This window comes from Tympanuchus pallidicinctus, unplaced genomic scaffold (genome assembly GCF_026119805.1).
Source record: "Tympanuchus pallidicinctus isolate F22 unplaced genomic scaffold, pur_lepc_1.0 scaffold3, whole genome shotgun sequence".
Lineage (NCBI taxonomy): Eukaryota > Metazoa > Chordata > Aves > Galliformes > Phasianidae > Tympanuchus > Tympanuchus pallidicinctus.
Window position 1 is genome coordinate 5,077,167 of NW_026294747.1, and position 20,968 is coordinate 5,098,134.

Consider the following 20,968-nt stretch of genomic DNA (forward strand, 5'->3'; position numbering starts at 1 on the left):
ACGCCCGTCGCCGCGCCGAGCCAATGGGAAACGGGAAGGAGAGCCACGCGGGGCCGACACCGAGAAGCGGTGACTCATCGCGCTGCCGATTGGCCGGAAGGCGAGGCCTCCCGCAGCGCGCACGCTGATTGGCCTCGAGGGCGCTGCCACGGGGCGCTAACCTATGGCCTTTACCCAGGGCGCGGCGCGGCCACGTAGACCTGACGTCACCGCTTGGGGGCGTGGCCACGGCCGTGACGTTCCTGGGGGCGGGGCAAGCAGAGGCCAGGCGGGACCGTACAGAATCCGACTTTATTTACATCCTATAAAAATGTAAAGTTAGAAACTTTATTCTCCTGAACCAGAGCCGAAAACCGGGCAAAACCGAAAAAAAAAAAAAAAAAAAAAAAAAAAAAGCACAAAAAAATTCAAATAAAATATATATATAATAACAAGGGATCTCCACGGGATGGCGTGGGCCTACGGGGCTGTGTGTGTGTGTGTGTGTGTGTGAACTGCAACTGCGGTGGGGGCGGGGTGAGGAGGCAGGGGGTGTGCAAACAGCATGGGGGGGCTGGAACCGGGCGCTGGAACCAGAAGACACCAGAACCCAGCAGCAGAACGAGCTGCCAGGTGCTGCCAGGGGCTGGGGCCAGAACCAGGCACCGGCACTGAGGCTCAGCGCTAGGACTGAGCAACAGCACCGGCGCTCAGCCACAGAACTACCCATCTGTGCCCGCCCCAGGGCACCGTCCTGCCGGGGGGGGGGGGGGGGCTGAGCACAGCACTCACTGCAGCTTGGTCTGCAGGAGGTTGAGCTTCTGTTGGTCGACGTAGCGGGAGAAGAAAGAGAGCAGGTTGGAGGGGGGGGGCACCGGCTTGGGCAGGGCAGTGGGTGGTACACGCAGCAGCTCTTGAGTGGCCAGCAGCATCAGCTCCGTCCTGTGGGCAGAGGATGTGTCGGCATGGGGACAGCGCTGGCTCTTCCCCCCGCATGACGGCCCCGCCGCTCCATCTCTCACCACTGGTTGTCCTGCATCAGCTCCGTGCCGCCGTCCGTGCTCTGCAGCTCCTCCCCACGGCTCAGAGCCAGGTACAGCAGGGACAGGCCGAACTGCGGGGATGGAGATGAGGTGTTGGGGACCCGTGGGGACGCAACGGAGCAATGCCAGCCCCGCGGGTGCCCACCTTGTTCTGGAGCACTGTGGTGAGGTGCAAGTTGGTGGAGGTGGGTGCGGCAGCACTCTGAGGTAGGTTGGTGAGCTGCTGCACCAGGCTAGTGACTGTCCCTAGGGGGAGCTGGTATAGGAGGTGTGAAAAGGGCCGCAGCAGGCAGGGCAGCACCTGGGGGAGCATAGAGAGCTGGGATGCAGGGTTGCCCCATAACCATCACCATTCTCCCAAGGGGAGAGGTGGGGGCCTGCATTGTGGGGCGTGGCAGGAACGCTCTGAGCCGCAGAAGTCACCTCATCCTGAGCATCCTTCTTGATGAGGAAGGGCAGGTTCCGGGCCGTCGCCAACAGCACGTCGGCCGCTTGCTCAGGGGACAGGAAGGGGAGGATGCGGGCCACCAGGCGCTTTCCTTTCCGGATGCACATGATCTGCATGAAGTGGTCGTCGCTCAGCCTGTGAAGGAAATGACTCAGCCAGCATAGCGATAGAAGGTGCACCCCACAGCGACATTGAGGTGCAAAAGTGAGGTCATTTCAGCCCCCAGCCTCCCCCTGCTCACCTTTCCTGCCCCGGTGCTTTCCCACGCAGATTGTCATACATGTTGCAGATCTTCTGCTTCCTCTCACCTATCAGGGCGGGCCGCTCACCCTCCAAGCTCAGGAGGTAGCGTCTCTCGTAGTCCTCCACATCCAGGAGGAGGCTGTACGTCTACAGGACAGGTGGCCATCGCACAGGGCAGAGACCCACAGTCAGAGACCCACAGACGTGCCCCGTACAGAGTGGGGACACAGCACTTACCTTCTCAATGGTGACAAGTGTCTGGCGCCGCTTGTCCCGGACCTGCTTCTCCTTTGTCTCCTGCCCAGGGGAGAGAGGAGGTCAGGGTACAGGTGCAGGTCATGGAGGACTGGGAGGAAGGGGCAGCACTCACATCATCCTCTCCACGGGAGGTCACCACCGCATCGATCATCTTCCGGGGGTTATTCACACTTGAGACTGTCAGCTTCCCAAGCGAGCCCTCAAACTGCACTGCAGGACAGGGCAGGGGATGCAAGGAGCCAGCTTCCAGGACAGGACTGCTCTCCCTGCCTCCAGACCTGGGGAAGGAAGCGCTAACCTGGCTTGTAGGTGTGCTCCAGCTTTGCCACCTGAGGGGTGATGAGTTTCGTACGCTCCTTCTTGGGACCGTCTTCCTCAGCTGCTGACAGCTTCTCCAGCTTCTGGAAGTAGTTCTGGAACAGAGACAGGAAAGGTCAGTATCCCAGGAGCAAAGCCCTCTCCCCACTGCTTCTCCTTCACGCAGCAGTGCTTCACAACACTCCTTCCCGGTACATGCAGAGAGTGTGATGTCTTCTCTGATGCCCTCCCTTTCCCAAGGCAAAGCATGACAGCTCTTCCCTCATGCTGGCCCCATCCCTGCCCCTCTCCCAGTACCTGATAGTAGTAGTCATCCAAGTAGGGATCGGTGCTCTGCAGCTGCATCATCTGGATCTTGGACACCCAGTCCTTCTCCCGCTGCAGCATGAGGTTTGCGTAGGGGTCCTTACGTGCCTGCTCCTGGTGGCTGCCACGGTGGCCCCCTCGTTCCCCCATCGAGCCGTTGAGGCCACGGTGCTGGCTGGCAGGAGGCAAGAAGAGCACCCATGAGCACACAGGAGCTACAGGAAGGGACAGAGAGTGGTGCACAGGCTAGCCCCGGCTGCACGGCCCCCAGGACAGCCGGCACCGGGGCACCGCCCACCTCCTCGCGCTCCCTCCCGCCCGGTGCTCACTTTCGGTTCTGCTGCTGCCGCTGGTGCAGGAGCCGGCGATGCTGGGGGTGCAGGTGGGTGGTGTCCGGTCGGAAGGGCTGTGGCCTGTGGGGAGCACACGGGATTACAGGGCTGTACAGCAGGCGCGCGACCCCACGGGGGTCAGTGCCTACCTCAGGCCCTGCAGGTGAGGCACGGGGCCCGGCGCAGGCTGCGGCTGTGAGGGCGGAGCGGGGCCAGCCCCAAAGAAGGCACGGAAGCCGCCAGTGGGAGCCATCATCTGCCCCATTCTGCCCTGCAGCAGCTTGGGATTGACGGAGGGTAGTGGGTTCCCAACGAGGCCTGAGACTCGAGCAAACTGGCTGGGAGAAATTCGGCCGGCCTGAAATTCGGGGCAGAGGGAGTGTGAATTCCATCAGAATGCTGGACCCTCACCCCTAAGGGGCTGGCGGGCACAGAGTCCAGGGCTTTACCTGCGCTCCTCCCAGCAGCTGCGCCCGCTGCAGGTGGGTGAAAACGGGAGAGACACTGGTGGGGAATGGGTGGCCCAGCAACGAAGAGTTCTGCGAGAAAATAAAGGAGCAGAGCCCCCAGTCATGGTCCTCCCAGGTGGGATGATGATGCAGTCGGGGCATCAGAAGGGCTTGGGGGTGGGAGCAGGGAGTACTGGTACGTTGCAGAGCTGGTTGGGGGACATCCTCTCGCTGTAGGGAGCAGAGTAGCGCTGCTGCATGGTAGCCCTGATGTGGACAGGCTTTGGACACAGGATCTGAGAGAAGGAAAGCAGTGGGGGTCTGACGTCTGGCTCCTCACCACGGGGCGTGCACCTGCTTTAGGGAGCTGGGGGCCATACCTGCTGGTTAAAATTGGGCATAGCGACCTGCTTGGGAGGGGTACCGATGGGGACTGCTCGTACAGGGGGGCTCCCAATGATGGGAGAGGATGAGCGACGTGGCAGTGCCCGCTCCGAGGGGTCCCGCTCCTCCTCCTGAGCCTGCAGGGGTCTCTGGGGCAGAGCATAGTCCAGCACGGACACTGATGGCATCTCCTGCAAGTAGAAGTGGGGAAAAAAGCCCTGGAAAGAAGTCTCAGGGCTGGACACGGTGGCAAGGACATTGACACTGACGTGGTATAGTGCAGAGGAGCTGCCGCATAGTGCTTTCCCAGTGCTGGAGATCCCCACGCCCCAGCCAGGATTCTCAGGGAGCCCCAAGGATCCTGTGTATGATTCTTAATTAAGCCTCACTCTCTGTCACCTAGCAATTAAAACAGTTATGGCTCAAGGCACTGACAATCCCAAATGCTGAGTGCTGACACCACGAGGGATTGAGTGGCACCACCCAGCCCAGAGAGAGCATATGCAGGGTCAAGAAGTGATGTCCAAGCGCAGCTCACCCAACAGCCACAGAATATCCCAAGCTGGGAGGGACCCACAGGGACCACCACCCCTGACCCCACATAAGAACACCCAAAACCCAAACATACGTCTGAGAGCATTGCCCAACACTCCTCAAGTTCTGGTAGTGTGAGGCAGTGCCTGCTTCTCTGTGAAGCCAGAAACCTCTGCTCCACGCCTACAACCCTCTGGTAAAGAGCCATTTCCTAATATTTCCTTCCCCATTCCTGCAGCCCTCTACTGAGTGGTGACAGCATTATGCCCCTACCTGGGTGAGCAGCGGCGTGCAGATGCGCTGCAGCACAGAGGGGCCATCCCAGATGCTGGTGTTGAGTGCCATAGTTTGTGCACCAGGCCCACGGGTGTGCACAGCTCGCATGATGGCAGGGTCCTCCAGCTCACTCTCGATCACCAGCCGCGTCAGCCGCTCTGCCAGTGCATCCTCAGGTTCACCCAGCAACTCTGCATCTTCACTGCTCGGCGCGGTCTGCTGCCCAGAGCCCAAGGGTTTCTCCTCCAGCTCAGCCAATCGCTCGTGGGCCTCCTGCCAGTCATCATCTGCATGGGAACGGTGGGGTGAGCGTGGCAGCAGAGAGCACCAGGCACCGGGTGGGCAGTGAGGGCAAGAGAGAGGGACCAAGAGCTCACCGACAGCCCCAGCTCCAAAGGTGTCATCGTTGAACTGATCAATGTCCTCATCCTCCTCGCCCAGTGCCTGGAAGCCGTCGTCCTCCTCATCCAGCGGGCACTCCTCCAGGGACTGTGGTGGCAGACAGCACGTTTGTACCACCACCACTGCCAGCACTGCCATCAAGCCCAAGGCCCAGCCCTGCTCAGCAGCCCCAGTCCCAAGCCCAGCGCTCAGCACCCAGAGCTGACCCTGGGCCTTGAACCAACGGCCCCACGGCCCCACGGCCCCACGGCCCCGGCCCTCAGCTCTGAGCCCACAACCACGGCCCCAAACCCAACTCCGAGGCCCGAGCTTGAGCCCCAGCTCCGGTCCCTGCGGCCCGACCCCGCCCCTCTCAGCCCACGCCCCGCCCCGCCCCCCACTCACCGGGTACCGGAACATGGCGGCGGCGGCGGCGGCGGCGCCCCCCGCCCGCAGGCTCCGCGCGGCCCGCTCCGGCCCCGCCGAGCATGCGCCGCCGCGGGCGCACGCGCATGACGTCACCCTCCCCGCCCGTCCGTGGGGTGCGCATGCGCAAATGGGAAGCACCGCCCACTCGAAGGCTTTAGTACGCCGCGCCCCAGTGCGGGCGGCTCTTAAAGGGGCAGGCGGCCTTTTTCTGCCTGCCTCCGGGCACCTGTGCCCCGTCCTGCCCCAGCGCCGGCGCTGCTGCCCCAGCCGGTGCCCCCCACGCCAGCCGTGTCTCAGTCCTCCGCTAAATCCCCTGGGTGTTACCCTCTAGTCGTGTCCTCCAACCTGTGTCCCACCACCTGGGTCCCCTGCCCGCAGACATGTCCCCCAGCTCACGTCCCTCAACCCGTGTGCCCTAACTTATGGCCAAGTCTGCCTCATGTCCCCTAACCATGGCCACAACCCCGGTCCGTGTCCCCTATTAGCCACGTCTCCAACCTGCATCCCACCATTTGTGCCTCCCATCCATGGTTATGTCCCCCAAACCACATCCCCTACCCTTAGCCACACCCCCAACTCGCATCCCAACACTTGTGTCCTCTACCCGTGGCCATGTCCCCGTTTCATACCCCAACACCCCTATCCCCTATCCATGACCCTGCCCTCCAACCCCTGTCACACCACTCATATCCCCTATCCGTGGCCCTGTCCACCTGTCCACCACCACCTCCTGTCCCCCACCCGGTGCCAGGGTCATCTGTAAGCTGTGGAGACACTCGTGTCACTGGCACCTTCTCCACCCCCCCCTCGGGTGTCTGGAGCACACGTGGCGGGTGCGGGCAGCCCCGCCTCAGCCTTGCTCTCATTGAGTGCCCATCAGTGGGGATTAGCGGGGCTGATGTAGGACGGCAGCAGGCGGGCGACGAGTCCTGGCAGCCCAGCACCATGCGGGACCGGCTGGAGCAGCTCCGGGCGGTGAGGGGTGCAGGGCACCATGGGGGGCGCACTGGGGTCATCCAGGGATAGGTCGTGCCCTACTGCCAGATGGGACCACGGGTCTTAGCCCTGGGAGGATTCGGGGTGGCTGCAACCTCGCTGTGGTGCGCAGGAAGCGATGCAGAACACACACAGGGCCCCGTGCCCTGCTTTTGGGTTCTTGGGGTGCTCCCCACGCTGCGCAGCCCTGCAGCCTCCATGCTGCCCCTTGGGGGATTTAGCAGGGATTAAGGGAGGCACTGCCCACGATCAGGCCCTGCGGGGGGAGCAGGGGATTAAGCATTATTTTTACCCCAGGAATAGGGGGCTGGGGCACAACACCATGGTAATGGCAAGGGTGGTTGTGGGGCAGAGGGGAGCTTGTGCGGAGCTGCTGTGGGGTGATGTTTGGGGCCGCAAAGCTCCGTGATGGAGTGCCTCATCTCTGTCCCTGCTCCTCCCACTGCCCAGCCCTGCAATCCGTTAATTCCCGCTGGTCAGATGTGAGCAGATGGCACCCGGCTGGACCCCCCCTCACTGCTTGGGGGCCATTGCATCCCTCCCTGTCCTCGTCCCACACCCACCGGGTGTCCCCAGCTGTCCCCTGAGCATCCCCTCGCTACTTCCCACAGAAGCAGGATGCTGAGGATGACACCGATGAGGTGGAAATCGCCATCGACAACACAGCCTTCATGGACGAATTCTTTGCTGAGGTGTGGAGCAGGTGGACACAGGGGATGTGGGGCACGTGGGGGACACAGGTGACATGTCCTCATGGCCCTTCTAGATTGAGGAGACGAGGCAGAACATTGACAAAATTTCAGAGAACGTGGAGGAGGCCAAGAAGCTCTACAGTGTCATCCTCTCGGCCCCCATCCCTGAGCAGAGTGAGCATGGCTGTGTGTCGTCGTCCCTCCCCCCCCATCAGGGCCATACATCCCCTCCTTGGACACACACCTGTGATGGCATCCCCATCTCAGTATCCCCTCCCCTGCAGAGACCAAAGATGAATTGGAGCAGCTCACAGCTGACATCAAGAAGACGGCCAACAGCGTGCGCAACAAGCTGAAGAGTGAGTGGCTGTGTCCCCGGCCCTGGGGTCACCGTGGTGGGTGGGAAATGCACCTGACAGGTGGGGTTCTCACTGCTGGCAGGCATGGAGAGGAACATCGAGCAGGATGAGGCCCGCTCCTCTGCTGACCTGCGCATACGCAAATCCCAGGTGAGGTGACTGCACCCTGCCGTCCCCTCCCGGAGGTGGAATGCATCACGGCTGCTCCCACACTCGGGTTTGTCCCCTGGGGCTGAGGCATGCTTTACCTATGGTGTCCCTGTTCCCGTATCCCTGTTGCCATCCTTAGCGCTCAGTCGTGTACCCTGATGTGGGACACACTGTGCTTGGGGGTTCCCCATTCACAACTCCAGCACCTGGTCCTGTCCTCATGGTCTGGTACATGACACGCCTGCAGTGTTCCCATCCCAATGTCCCTGTCCCAGTGTCCCCATCCCCAGCACTCAGTCCTATCCTATAGGGCTGAGGCTCACCATGCCTGAGGTGTCTCCAGCCCAATCTCCCCATCCCCAATCCCAGCACTTGATCCTAACCCCATGGGCTGGAACACAACATGCTCAGGTTATCATCATGCCAATGTCCCCATCCCTGTATCCCCATCCCCAGTTCTTGGCCCTGTCCCTGAGAGCTGGAACATGCCATGCCTGAGGTATCTGCTTTCCAGTGTTGCCATCCCAATGTCTCTGTCTCTGTCATAGCACTCAGTCACGTATCCTGTGGTCAGGCACATCAGAATGTTCCCATTCCCAGCACTCAATCCTGTCCCCCGGGGCTGGGACACTGGGGTGTCCATATCCCAGTGTCTCTCATACATAACTCCAGAGCTTGATCATAATACCAGGAGCTGGAACATGCCATACTCGGCGTTCCCAACCCAATGTCACCATCCCAATATCTCTGTCCCTGTCCTCCACACTCAGTCATGTATCCTGTGGTGGGACACATCACGGTAACCCCACCCCAACATCTCTGCCCCCTGCCCTCAGTCCTGTCCTCTAGGACTGGGACACACCACACCTTGGGTGACCCCAGCCCAATGTTCATATCCCCAGTACTTGGTTCTGGAAGCTGGAACATGCCATGCCTGGGGCGTCCCATCTCAATGTCCACTTCTCTCTGTCCCCATGCCCAAATCCAGCACTCAATCCAGCCCCTGGGGCTGAGCTACGCCATGCTCAGGGTGTTCCCAATGTCCCCATCCCCAGCACTCAGTCCTGTCCCGCAAGTTCGTTGATGTGATGACCAAGTACAACGAGGCACAGGTTGACTTCCGGGAGCGCAGCAAAGGCCGGATCCAGCGGCAGCTAGAGATCAGTGCGTGTCCCCTTCCCCACCTTATGCCCCACTCATTCAGTGGGGTGGGCAGAGCTTGTGGCAGCGCTCACTCCCCACAGCTGGCAAGAACACGACCGATGAGGAGCTGGAGGAGATGCTGGAGAGCGGGAACCCCGCCATCTTCACCTCAGGGGTGAGCCCCATGGGGCCAGGGGTTGGGGGCCTGGAACTGCTCCTCTGACGCCTCTTGCCTTGTCTCCCCTGCAGATCGTGGACTCGCAGATCTCAAAGCAGGCACTGAGTGAAATCGAGGGGCGGCATAAGGACATCGTGCGGCTGGAGAGCAGCATCAAGGAGCTGCACGACATGTTTGTCGACATCGCCATGCTGGTGGAGAACCAGGCATGGCTGCGGGGCGAGCTGCGAGCCAGCATGGGGCAGGGGAGACAGAGGGACTGAGGCAGGGGAAGGGAGGGGACAAACAGGGGTCTGGACATAGAACAGCATAGAGACAAGTAGGGACAGGATAGAGATGGACAGGGACTCATGCATGGGACAGCAGGGGAACAAGGAGGGACCCTGGGGGCTGGGACCTGGCCATGGAGCACCACAGAGCCATGGCACCGAACCCCCGGGAGGGTTTCCTCCCCATCCCCTCTGAGCACCCCCAGTGCCCCACGCAATGCGAGGAGTCGTGCTGTGCCCCTTGTCTCTCCTTGTTGCCCCCATAGGGAGCCATGATCGACCGCATAGAAAACAACATGGACCAGTCTGTCGGCTTCGTGGAGCGAGCTGTGGCTGACACCAAAAAGGCCGTCAAGTACCAAAGCGAAGCCAGGAGGGTGAGAGGGACCAACAGGATCCCACATTGCTCTGAGTCGCCCCCTGAACCTCTGTCTTCTTGTCCCCTGTTCCCCTTCCCTGCCCTGCCCATGTCCCAGCCTCACAGTCCCTCTCTCCCGTGCAGAAGAAGATCATGATCATGATTTGCTGCATTATCCTTGTCATCATCCTGGCTGCCAGCATCGGTAGCATCTTCGCCTGACATCCCAGCCACTCCCCACAGGTGATGGGGTGCCCATGGGGTTCGGGCCAGCAGCACTCACTCACAGATGGGGTAGCAGTGCCAGCCGCCTCTGATGCTTCCCGCTTACAGGTGGCCTTTCCCCATCCTGTTCGGTGATCCTACCCGTGGCCCTGGGACCCACCTGCCAAGCCTTGAGGACGTCACCCCGAGGTCCCCTCTCACCCGCTGTCCTCACACCAGGGTCCCACAGCTCCCTACTCACCAGCACGGAGCCAGCCACAGCCAGGGCTCTGCTTTGCCCGGTGGTGAAAGCAGCTCACCCCTCACTCAGAGCTCGTGTGCAGCCATTCCTCCACGGAGCTGCTCTCCAGATGTGCCGACACCTGCACCACAGCCCTCCTCCCCAATAAAGAGATGACTCACACTCCACCCCATGGTGCTGTGTCAGGGAGTCGTGTCACTCACCTCCGCATCCCATCCCCACATCTGGGCCTCCACAACCCACAGTAATCGCACCCAAAGGAAGGTAATGAAGCTGGTGAGGGGTCCGGAGCACAGGTCTTATGTGGAGTGGCTGAGGGAGCTGGGATTGTTCAGTCTGGAGAAGAGGAAGCTGGAAAAGTATTATTGTTCTCTGCCTCTCCCTGAAATGAGGTTATAGTGAGGTAAAGTTGGCCTCCTACCACAGAAAGAGTGAAAGGATGAGAGGCAATGACCTCAAGCTGTGCCAGGGGAGGGTCAGGCTGAATATTAGGAAAAACCTCTTTTCTAAAAGAATGGTTAGACATTGGAATGGGATGCCAGGGGGGGTGGTGGAGTTACCATCCCTGGAGGTGTTGAAGAAACGTAGATATGTGGCATGTGATCATGACATAGCGGGCAATACTGAATCACAGATTCACCAAGGCTGGAAGAAAACTCCAAGATCATTGAGCCCAACAGTCCACCTACACCAATATTTCTCCACTCAAGCAGGTCCCCCAGTGCCACATCTAAACATTTCTTGGTGGTAAGCGGACAGATGGACTCAATGATTTTAGAGGTCTTTTCCAACATCAAAGATTCTACAATTCCATGCTTTCACAGAAGGCTTTATTCTGGTGGCTTCATCCCTGCCTGCGGGCTACACCCTGTGCTTGAGGAAGAATTTCCCCCAGTAGCGTCCCTTCAGCTTCAGGTCGTAGGGGCTGAGGTACCTTCGCATGCCCAGCATGTTGGCGGTGATGACACGCTCAAAGGTCCAGGGGTTCTGGTTGTTGCGCCTCTTCTCCTCCTCCTCTTGCCGCATCTGCAGCAGGCTCTGCCGGCTGACAGCAACAGCAAGGAAGGGCAGCTTGTTGGCCACCTGTGTGAGGAAGGGTTTCACCTCCTCGAACTCGCAGCGCCCACCAAGCTCCACCACGAGCTGTCCGCTCTTCACTGCGGTCACGTAGCGGTCGATGGGGCCTTTGCCACCCCCCATGCGGTGTCCGAGGCTCTTCTTTGTCAGTGGTTTGTAGGGAGGTGGCACGCGCCAGATGGCAAACATGTTCTTGGGGTCCATGCAGCGCCCGATGGTCAAGCGGATCATCTCCAGGTGCCCCCAGTGCAGGTAGCCACCCCCCAGCGCCTGTGGGACGATGGCAAGGGCTGACTGCTGGGCACCGGAGGTGCTCTAAGCCTGGTGCAACCCACCACAGCCCAGTGCTCACCAGGATGCCGTACTGCCCCTGTGTGAAATCGGTGGCCACATGGGAAGGCCCGCGAATGTCCCGCAGCTGCCGTGGTTCCCGTCTGGCCTTCGGCACCGCCGGCACCTTCTCCATGAATTTCAGCTTCGGCCTCTCCGGGAGCGTGATGCCTGCAGGGAGGGGAAACGGGAGGATCATCGCAGAGGTGGGTGGGGAGGGAACAGACAACTCCCTCAGGCACCGCCGCCAGACGCGGGGTCCCGCACTTACCACTGTAGTCAGGGGGCAGCACGAACTTCTTAAGGCCTGCCCGGGGGACGGCGCTGCCGCCGAGGCCTAAGGGCACAGTGAGCACTCAGGGCCGGGCCGGGCCGGGGGCACCAGGAAGGCCGCCCCGGGCAGCGCCCCGCACACCTGACCCCCTTCCCCGCCCTACAGACCCCTCCTGCCTACCCCATAGTCTCCCTCGGGTCCCTCCCGGGCCCCCCCGGCCTCCGCAGGCCGCCACGGGCCGCCCCAGCCGCCACCACCCCATGGCCGGAAGTGCCTGCCGGGCGCCGCCATCGGGTCCGTCCCATCAGCCGCCCGGCGGGAAGCACTTCCGGTCACACAGCTCCTTTTCCCCCTCGGCCGAGGGGAAGGGAATGCGGGTTCCGGCTCTCCAGGGCGTCTCTGCCGGGCAGAAGCCTCAGCCCGCCCTCCTTCATCCCATGCTGCCCAGGCGGCTCCCAGGCCGTATGTAGGAACACGGAACACAAAATGTCGCACGTTGGGAGGGACCCACAAGGATCACATAGCCGCAGAACAGTTGTGTTGGGAGGGACCTCGAAGACCACAGAACCACAACGTGGCTGTGTTATTCGGGGGGCTGTGGGAGCACGCAAAGAAGGACGTTCTGCAAATGACTCTTTATTGCCACGTTGTAGGGCCCGGCAGGGCTGTTTCTCCCCCGGTACCATCAGTAGGTGCTGAAGACAGCCTGGATGTGCTCCCCGTCGTGCGGCTCGTATGTGCCAACCCCTGCAGTGGGGAATGGGCGTGAGGCTGTGGCTCCCCACCACAGCCCCTGCCACCCCCCCAGCACTGCCCACCTTCCTGCAGCGCGTCACTGCCACTGAAGAACTGCCAGTAGGTCCTCTCAGTCTCACTGGCAGCCAGCCCGTGGATGGACACCACCATTGGGCCCCAGGATGTTGGTTCTGTCTTAAAGCTGTGGGGCAGATGGGTGGTGGGACTGCGGTCTGACGAGCAGTGGGTTGGGGCCCAGGTGGTGACACCGACCCTGTTTACGCCCCCCACTACTCACCCAAAGATGGTTTTGTCGGACTTCTCTGCCTCCTCCAGCACGACCAGGAGCACGGAGCCATGTGGGACATCCACTGTGGTGGTATAGGTGAAGAACTGTCCAACCAAGTTGTTGGTGATGGTGTACTTCACTGTGATGGTGGATCCCACTGAGAAAATACGACAGGAGCTGTGAGTTCATTGTCTTAAAGGGGAAATTGTTGTCCAACAAGGAAGTAAGCAGAAATAAATGATGGCAAATATGCAAAGAACAAACAGAAATGTGACAACGTGACCAGAGGTAGGTCAAGTATGTGGCAATGGCTGGTGTCAACAAAATGGAAAGGTAATGTTTCCTGCTAGGGACCTTTAGTCTCATTAAGGGCTAATGACATACCAAAATCCACATCCATCAGCATGGACATGAGAGTATAATGTGACAGCAACCACACCTTTCCAGTCTGGACTCTTCCAGCCCCATAAGGTGCATACCCAATTGGAGTAATCCCTTACAAACTATAAGGAGAGCAGGGTGGTGGCCCCGTGGGGATGGAGGCAGCCAATACCTTCCTGAGCTGCTATGCCCTGGCTCGGCTTTGGGTCCAGCTGCAGGCTAGTCGTTTTGGATGCTTCAGGGCTGCAGTCCAGACTGGCAGAATCCAGGTAGGTTTTGCCCACCAGGGCTGGCAGTGCCTGAGCAATGGCCATAGGCTGCTGCAGGTGGTGTTCGGTGATGGCAGCCACGGGCTGGGTGCAGTCCCACTTCCGCGGGGCATAGAACTTGCCTGCAGCCAGCAGCAGCTGCATGGCCAGACCTGTGCTGTAGATGTTCCCAATGAAGCCATTTCCTTTATTCTGATTTTCAAGGAATTCGTTGGTCACTTTTGACAATGTTGATTTCAGCAGGTCCTGCATACCCTGGAGCTCATTCCGGTTATAGGCACACACCAGTGGCAGTGCCATCATGGCCTGCTCGTCTGCATAGTGACACTGTCACAGCCTGCTTGGCTTGGACAGAGCCAGCTGGACTGTGGTGTTGGGGTGGGGGGACTCTTACCCACAGAGAGCTTGTCCTGGGAACTCTGCAGCTGCTTGGCCAGGATGGTGACAGCACTCTGGTAGCCACCTGCTCCCGTCACACACAGCGCTTGTGCATCCAGCCCCACACTGAACAGTGTGCTCAGCGGGATGCCTTCCTCGTCTGTGGAAGTACAGGGTTCCATCAGCCAGCACAGGCCAAAGCAGCATCCCTGTGTTGCCATGTGCCATTCTGAGCCCCATACCCCAGTGTGCCACCTCCTCGTCCATCTTCTCCTGAAGGATACTGAGCAGGTCAACGCTCTGCCCGTGTGCCTCCACATGTCTCAGATCACAGCAGGAAGAGAGCAGGGCCAGCGTGTACAGGGCCACCTGGCCCGAGGACATGTCTGCGGGGACAGAGAGTGGTCGGGGCAAACAGCTGGGACCCAAACCCACTGTCCCCAGACTATGGACAGCCAACTCAAGGCACTGATGCCACAGGGTTCTGGGATGGCCCCTGAGGCACCCTCCTACCATTTGCTTGCTTCACTGCTGTCTCCTTGATCCGCTCGAGCAATTCCTGCTGGGCCTTGCTGCTGTCCCCAGCCAGGTTGAGGGCCAGCAGCACACTGGGGTTGGGCAGTCCACTGTCCATAGCTGAGAGCTGCAGTATCCCCAGCATGCGGGCACGCTCCTCAGCGTTGACGACTGTGGTGAGAGGGAGTGGGCTGGGATGTGCTGGGCACCTCGTCTGTCCCTTACTGGGCTTTGCACCCATTCTCCTCCCCGATATCCCCGTGTTACTCACTGCAGTCCTGGGGGACCAAGCCTTCCGCCCCACAACCTGCAAGTGCCAGCAGCACCGCAACGCTGAGAGCCACGCCAAGCATCCTCAGAACCTCCGTGCCAGCGGTGCCCCTCTGACGCCGGATCCTCTCTGTTCTCAGCTGCCTCCAGCAGTGCTGCGCTGACCTTCTGCTCCTGGGGGCTTATCTGCGTGCCTGGCTTTAGCACCCAGGGGTGGTGCTCGCTGACCAATGGGGTTGTGGTATAGCAAGGCCCTCTCCCTTGGCAGTGAGACCAGCCAGAACCTGACCAACAAGTCTGGTGCCTGGCACTGTTCTCATGGTCTGTGCCCATGCCTCGCCCCAGGAAGCACTTTCAGCAGGATACGTGTCCCTGTAGGTCTTCCTCTGCTGTCTCCTACAGGCGGTGGAGACTGCTGGCGGTGGGGCCTGCTAATATCTCCATGTGACCACTACATGGCTTTCTCCAGATGGTGTTGACCGCTCCTGCTGCAGCACTCCTGGGGGGCTGCAGTGCCTGGCGCCAGTGGGACAGCGGTGTGGTAAAGAGCTGGGGTTGTGGGGACGGAGAGATGAATGGGTGGCGTCTCCTTGCAGGGCTGCAGGGGGAAGCCAGCCTCAGCCTGAAGCTACTCTCAATGTTGCCCACCGTCCCACAGACCCCTACAGCCTCCCAACGCTGCTCCACGGCCCTGGTGCTGTGTGGCAGCCAGAGGGACTCAGATGAATGCAGGGTACCCCCCGGGGATGTGTGTCCCCTGTGCCCCTTATCCTCTCCCTTGCCTCTTCCCACAGGGCCAGTGCTCCCCATTCATGCCACCATGTTGGCCATGGTGGCCGTGGGCTCCAACTTCACCTCTGTGGGCATGCTGGACTGCCACTGTTCTGTGCGGTGCTACTGCTGCCAGCACAGGAAGGTGGCACCAGGAGAGCCTTGGCCCCCAACGTGGCCTATAGGGGCTGGGATTTTCCCATTCCTGCAGATCCCACTGCTCTGAAGACTGAGTGTTTTGGCAACAGATGTGGAATGGAGGTGGACGGCTGCAGAGTAGTGAATCCCATGCATGTGGGGGCTTGGGGCTGGGGGGTTGTGCTGCACTGTGGCATAGCTGGGTCTGCTCTCAGTGACTTGGGATTGGCGGCCAGCTGGGTGGCCATTACCTGCTGGGGGGAATGTGGGGCTCAGGCTGGTTGCCAGTAGAAGGGCAGAGCTCTGTGCCCACGGGAATGTTCAACTTTAGAAAAACCTTGGGAAAAATGCCCAGTACTTGTAGCTGTGTTGCTGGGTAGGGGTGTTAAGGGGGAGAGCCTTTTGGGGACTGTGCTTTGGGATGAGTTGGTGGGATATCCCCCAGGGTGGGGGTGGGTATCCCCCAGGTTGGAAGGTACGGAGGGGCAGCAGCACTGTTATCCCGCCTCCCTTCCCAAGGAGCAGGGCTGGAGACTCGGGAGCTTTCCCAAATTGAGGTGGGGGGCAATGCTGGCACCCACTTGTCCTCCTTTCCCTCAATACAGAGGTGCCCTCCCCTGTCCTAGCAGCCCCTTCAGCTGCACAGATCTGCGGGGAGGGGGGCTCTTTTCTCCGCAGCCTACCCCGCAGGGAGGAGATGTTCCTGTGCCTAATGGCTTTGATGGAGCTTTCTTCCAGGAACTCACTTTGAGCCGCTGTAAACAGAACAAAGAGACAAAGATGGGTTGCTGGTTTTTTTTTTTTTTGGGGGGGGGGGGGGGGAAAGGAGTGCTGTGGGGAGATTCTGAGCACTCAGCGCCTGCTCCCCCCTGCCCCATTGTCCCCCCTTTCTCCAGCAGCACGCACACCTCGGACCCTCCCGACGGGCACGCGTGGTTGCCCCCTGACATCACGGCGGAGGCTCCAATCGCAGGAACGGGGGCGGCCCCCGGTGCTCGGGACCGAGAGCGAGCGGGGCGGGCTGGGGGGGAAAGGGGGGGGAGAAGATGTAGATGGAGACGGGGGGGGCTCCGGTGTCGGCTCTGTCTCCATGCAAGGGATGGGGACGCTGCGGCTGGGGAGCCGTGCTGTCATGTACACGGCCGAGACACTGCCCAAGGGCAAGAACCGAGTGATGGGGGTGAGTTGGGAGTGGGGAGAGGGGGGGGGGGGGGGAGGAAGGGTTCCCATCCCTATGACACCCCTACACTGCCATTACAACTCCTCGTACCCCTGCTGACCTCTCCAAAATGCCCACCCTTAGCATCCCTGAGAGGTTCTCCATCCCTGAGAGGTTCCCCATCCCCGTGGGTGCCCTCAGACCTTAGTGTTGGTGGGGGGCACAGGGACCTTCCTCCCTCTCCCTCCCCATGCTCTGTGGTGAAGGAAGCTCCCACTGGAGCTGGGGGAACGGAGGGGTTAATCCTAGGCATGGGGGTGCTGGGGGCACTGAAGGATTAACCCTTGGCTTGGAGGTGGAGGGATGAGGAGCATAGGGGCTGTGTGCCTCCCCCAGCGTAGCACACAGCAGGGATGCATCCCCCATGCATGCACATGCCATCGATGTGGGAACCCCTTCCTAAACAGCAGGGTTGGAACCCTGGGGGTTTGGCTCCTAAAGCTCAGGGGCTGCCCCAGGGGGCCCATCCCTGACTCACCGTCCCCTCAGACTATCCAGATCATGACCGGCTTCATGCACATTGGCTTCGGTATCGTCCTGACCACACTCACCAATGTCTACTCCTCCATCTTCATCACCGGCGAGATCCCCTTCCTGGGCGGTGTGTCTGTGCGTAGCATGGGAGCTGGGGGCTGTCTACTGGCCCCCCCACTTCCTCTGGAGATGGGGAAGCTGGGGGGGGGGGGGTGCTCTATGGGTCTGGGGACACGGGACTGAGTGCCCCCCTCCCCTCTCCCGCTGCAGTTCATCATCTCAGGCTGCCTGTCCATTGGGGCAGAGAAGAGTCCCACGGAGTGTGCGGTGAGTGTCTGTCTGCCCCCTGCCCCCTTCCTGGCCCCCAGATATGAAGTGGGATGTGGGGAGCAGCACGTGCACGGGTGGAACCCGCTGGGGCAAAGCTGTGTCCCCGTTTGAAGCTTGTACTGAGGTTATTTCTGTCAATGAGCAATGGGAAAAGGGGAATTAGCAAAGCTGTTAATTCCGCTGTGCCAGCAGCAGTGCTGAGGGAGTGCTGGGATCCCACATCAGGGCTGGTGCTGGGGATGGCCCTGAGATGTTACCCACAGCTGTGGGGTAAAAAAGGCCAGGAAAAGCCTCTCCATGCTTGCAGGTGAAGGGCAGCCAAGCCATGAACATCATCAGCGCCATCTTTGCGCTCCTGGGCATCGTCGCCTTCATCATTGACCTCAACTTCAACGGGCTGTACCGCTCCAGCGATGACTACTACAGCTACCTTGTCCTGGTAGGTGGGGGAGCCCTGTGGGATCCTCTGCACTCTGGAGCACTTCTCTAGACCCATTGGGATCTTGGCTCTATCGGGGCTCCCACCATCCCTTGGGCACGGTGCCACTGCCTGATCTACACTGGGCTGGTGCTGTGGGAGATGACTCATGCCCTGCATGTGCCTGGTTCTGCCTGAGCTTTGGGAAAGCAGAGAGGCACAAAAAAAAAGACACAGAGCAAGACCCAGGGCTGGTGGGAGATGGGAAAAGATCTCAGTGCACGGGGGATGTCAAGAACTGGGCACTGCTGATGGAACCTTCCCCACTTTGGAGCTCGCAGGGAATGGCATCTCCATCGTGCTGCTCATCTTCACCGTCCTGGAGTTCTGCATTGCTGTTGCCACTGCCAACTTCTGGTGCCGAGCAACACGACTCAGCCCCAATGAGGTAACAGGGGAGCAGCAGGCAGAGCACAGGGTCCTCGTTCCCCTGGCTGGGGATAAGCATGGGATGCTATTTTCCCCCTCCAGGCCATGCTGATCGTGCCCAGCACCACCAGAGTGGACCTGGCTGTGGTGCAAGCAGAGCTGCCACAGCCGCCCAGCTACTCGGAGGTGAGGGGGCTCCAGGAGGGCCGCTCTGGGCCCCCAGCTCTTTGTGCAACAGCCATCTCTGAGCGCTTCTCTTTCACAGCTGGCAGCTCCTGAAGTATAGCTGGGCAGCAAGGATGTCACAGAAGCCACCTGCAGCTCCAGGGCATCGGCCCCTTCTGCTGCACTGCAGGCTGGGCCATGCTTTGTAGCCCCTGAACTCAGCCCCTGTCGTCGTCCCCCAGCTCGCTCCTCCTGACCCCCATACCCTGCCCAGCTCTCACCTCCTGGCTCTCTGGGAAGGGATGGAGGTGGTCCTGCCCCATTACCCCAGCCAGGTGCTGGGCACCACACAGCAGTTCCATTGTCAGCTCAGCCCCTGCTGGCTTCACTTTCTCTTGAAAATAGAATAATAAAATGCTGTGGCCAGACCCGGCTCTGCTCCTTTGCTGGGGGGGGGGTTGCCAGAGGAGGTTACAGCTCCGTATGGATTTCAATACTTTGTCCCCTGCTGTGGGGGCTTGCACTTAGAAGGGGCTGTGGGGATGAGCCCCAGCACAGGAGGATTCATTGGAGAGTATTTTGCACCTTCCTCCAGGAGGAGTTTTGGGTCAAGTTCCGTGTTTTCCTGCTCATTTCACCACCCCCCTCCCAGTGCTTATACCATTCAGCCAAAACCTCATGGATTATTCACTCGCTCTGTTATTTCTGGGCCTGGTGCTGAAAAAATAATGAGCAGGTTTGGGAGGAGAAGCCCCAGAGGTGGGGGGAGTGCAGGGGGAAAGGATCATACTGCTCGCGTTGTGCTCACAGCACAGTCAGTTCCAGCTCCCAAGGGTCTCCCTGTGCCCATCCAGCTCCGTGCTGGTGTTTTGCCCACCCTGTGGCCAGTGCTCTTGTGGGGTCCACGCACACCCCACAGAGAGCTGAGGACCTGCACCCAACCTTCACTCCTGGGCAGGCTGCATCCCTGGGTCAAAGTAGACCAGGAAGCAGCTGGGATGGGCTTGAGGAGCAGCAGCGCAGCAACTCTGCTGAGCAATGGGTGCGGAGATGAAAGCCAGCTCTTCCTTTTTTCGTTTGCTGAAGGCTGCCCCAGAAAACACGACTTCCTCTTTAAGTAATCAGTGATCTGGAGAAAAAGCTGAAATCTGTCTTTTGGTATTTTTATGGGGATATAAAGTTTTTCACAGGAAGCAGAAACTTGCTGTGAGAAGCATTTACCCATCATGACTTGTTTTCCTTGGAAAAAGCAGGGATTTGGATCGGAAAGAGCCTGCAGCATGCAGGGTTTGCTGCTTCCCGGCATCTGCTCAGCCTGTGAGCTTCACCTCCTCTGGCATCTGCTTCTAAAATATCTTGTAACATCCTACCTTGGGCTCCTGCCATCCCCAGCTGGGCCTGGCTTTATTTAGAAAGAGAAGAATGCTTTCTCCACGAATCCCCCCTTTCAGAAATGGATTTTAAGGCACTTCAGTGAGCTCCCACTGCTGGGATGAGAGCTGCCACAGTTGCTTCCAGCTGAAAGGCTGAAACTCCAGGGATGCTTTCAGAGCCTGAAAGCACGGATTTGGGAGGAAATCCACCGCAGTGAGTGATTTCAGCTGGGAATGCAAGCTGCTGCTGCTCTTGACAGGGGACACCACATGTGTACAAAGGATAAATAGGGGATCTGGGCATTTCCACAGGTGCTGAAGCATCCCTGGGTAACCAAGCACCAATAGCCACCAGGAGCGTAGCTGATGGGCAGAACTCTTCCACCTCCCAGCTCTTCCTGGAAAGCTACCTCCCTAGATGAGACATAACCCAGCCTGCTGTGGGGAACTGCCCCTTCTCCAGACCCCAGGTGTCTTCCCCAGAAGGATACTGCCATGGGGACACTTTCTAGGCTCATTTCCACACAGAAGCCACCCTCCATCCTGCATACTGATCTGTGGTCATCACCCCTTCAGAAACACGCCTAGCAGAAAACAATGCATTGCGGGGATGTGTGACAAAGCAGCCTTGTCCCAAGCTCTCTGTGAAATAAAGCGGAGAAGTTGCTGGTCCCCCATGCAAGTGGGGATGCCAAGAGGTGGCCCCCATGGGCTCGCAGTGGGGCCAGAGCAGGTGTCCCAGCTCTAGGGCCAAAGCAAAGCAAGAGGTGCTTCCAAAAGCTACTTTTGGGATGCAGCCCCGTGTCTGCCCCTGTCGCAGGGGACACCGATTTCCTGGGTCAGAATCCCCACCGTCCTGGCTGTTCTTCTACGTGGGGAGGAAGCGGCTGTTCTTCTGGCAAAGCCAGAGCACGGTGGCCTGACGAGGGAGGAAGGGGCCCCTTGGGTGCTCTTCGGGAGCTCTCACCATGTGCTGTGGCTCCGTTCCCAGTCTGAGCTCTCATTTCCTATCGGAAACGATTGCACCCCCCTTCCTTTCAGCAGAGGAGAGAGCCTCCCAGCTCGTGATTGTGGGTGGACTGCCATCAGCGGGAACAGGCATAGGGAGTTTGGGAGGCAGAGAGACACAGAAAGGTAGCAA

The 20,968-nt window shown here is 59.8% G+C and overlaps 5 protein-coding genes across 8 annotated transcripts; 2 read left to right on the plus strand and 3 right to left on the minus strand.

Moving 5' to 3' along the window:
• Positions 1-272: 272 nt before the first annotated feature.
• PATL1 (PAT1 homolog 1, processing body mRNA decay factor) lies at positions 273-5,444 on the minus strand. 3 transcript variants are annotated; one of them, XM_052695165.1, is made up of 17 exons: positions 5,357-5,444; positions 4,948-5,059; positions 4,568-4,857; positions 3,757-3,951; positions 3,577-3,672; positions 3,377-3,466; positions 3,077-3,285; positions 2,925-3,008; positions 2,587-2,770; positions 2,270-2,384; positions 2,084-2,181; positions 1,951-2,010; positions 1,712-1,860; positions 1,446-1,605; positions 1,168-1,323; positions 1,002-1,093; positions 273-921 (listed from the first exon to the last, which is right to left on the minus strand). In XM_052695165.1, the coding sequence occupies exons 1-17, from the start codon at positions 5,369-5,371 to the stop codon at positions 768-770; spliced, it is 2,259 nt and encodes a 752-aa protein (XP_052551125.1). In that variant the 5' UTR covers positions 5,372-5,444; the 3' UTR covers positions 273-767. The 3 variants fall into 3 exon arrangements, with proteins under 3 accessions (XP_052551125.1, XP_052551124.1, XP_052551126.1); XM_052695164.1 differs by having other exon boundaries at positions 3,571-3,672; XM_052695166.1 differs by lacking the exons at positions 4,948-5,059; positions 5,357-5,444 and having other exon boundaries at positions 3,571-3,672; positions 3,757-3,997; positions 4,568-4,735.
• STX3 (syntaxin 3) lies at positions 5,370-9,747 on the plus strand. The gene is made up of 11 exons (XM_052695577.1): positions 5,370-5,493; positions 6,132-6,355; positions 6,988-7,068; positions 7,143-7,242; positions 7,353-7,427; positions 7,510-7,577; positions 8,633-8,741; positions 8,822-8,895; positions 8,970-9,104; positions 9,434-9,544; positions 9,670-9,747. The coding sequence occupies exons 1-11, from the start codon at positions 5,370-5,372 to the stop codon at positions 9,745-9,747; spliced, it is 1,179 nt and encodes a 392-aa protein (XP_052551537.1).
• Positions 9,748-10,804: 1,057 nt separating this feature from the next.
• On the minus strand, positions 10,805-11,981 carry MRPL16 (mitochondrial ribosomal protein L16). The gene is made up of 4 exons (XM_052695215.1): positions 11,853-11,981; positions 11,670-11,735; positions 11,421-11,569; positions 10,805-11,338 (listed from the first exon to the last, which is right to left on the minus strand). Exons 1-4 carry the CDS (start codon positions 11,932-11,934, stop codon positions 10,853-10,855), a joined length of 783 nt encoding a protein of 260 aa, XP_052551175.1. The 5' UTR covers positions 11,935-11,981; the 3' UTR covers positions 10,805-10,852.
• Positions 11,982-12,357: 376 nt separating this feature from the next.
• On the minus strand, positions 12,358-14,385 carry CBLIF (cobalamin binding intrinsic factor). Its single transcript, XM_052695579.1, has 7 exons — positions 14,238-14,385; positions 13,967-14,110; positions 13,741-13,884; positions 13,250-13,660; positions 12,706-12,853; positions 12,491-12,609; positions 12,358-12,419 (listed from the first exon to the last, which is right to left on the minus strand). The coding sequence occupies exons 1-7, from the start codon at positions 14,383-14,385 to the stop codon at positions 12,358-12,360; spliced, it is 1,176 nt and encodes a 391-aa protein (XP_052551539.1).
• A 2,080-nt stretch (positions 14,386-16,465) lies between these two features.
• Positions 16,466-18,882, plus strand: LOC128085672 (membrane-spanning 4-domains subfamily A member 12-like). Of its 2 annotated transcripts, XM_052693390.1 has the most exons (7): positions 16,466-16,599; positions 17,128-17,247; positions 17,383-17,439; positions 17,750-17,881; positions 18,195-18,308; positions 18,392-18,475; positions 18,555-18,882. In XM_052693390.1, the coding sequence occupies exons 1-7, from the start codon at positions 16,510-16,512 to the stop codon at positions 18,573-18,575; spliced, it is 618 nt and encodes a 205-aa protein (XP_052549350.1). In that variant the 5' UTR covers positions 16,466-16,509; the 3' UTR covers positions 18,576-18,882. The 2 variants fall into 2 exon arrangements, with proteins under 2 accessions (XP_052549350.1, XP_052549352.1); XM_052693392.1 differs by having other exon boundaries at positions 16,478-16,599; positions 17,128-17,239; positions 18,392-18,882.
• The last annotated feature ends 2,086 nt before the right edge of the window (positions 18,883-20,968 follow it).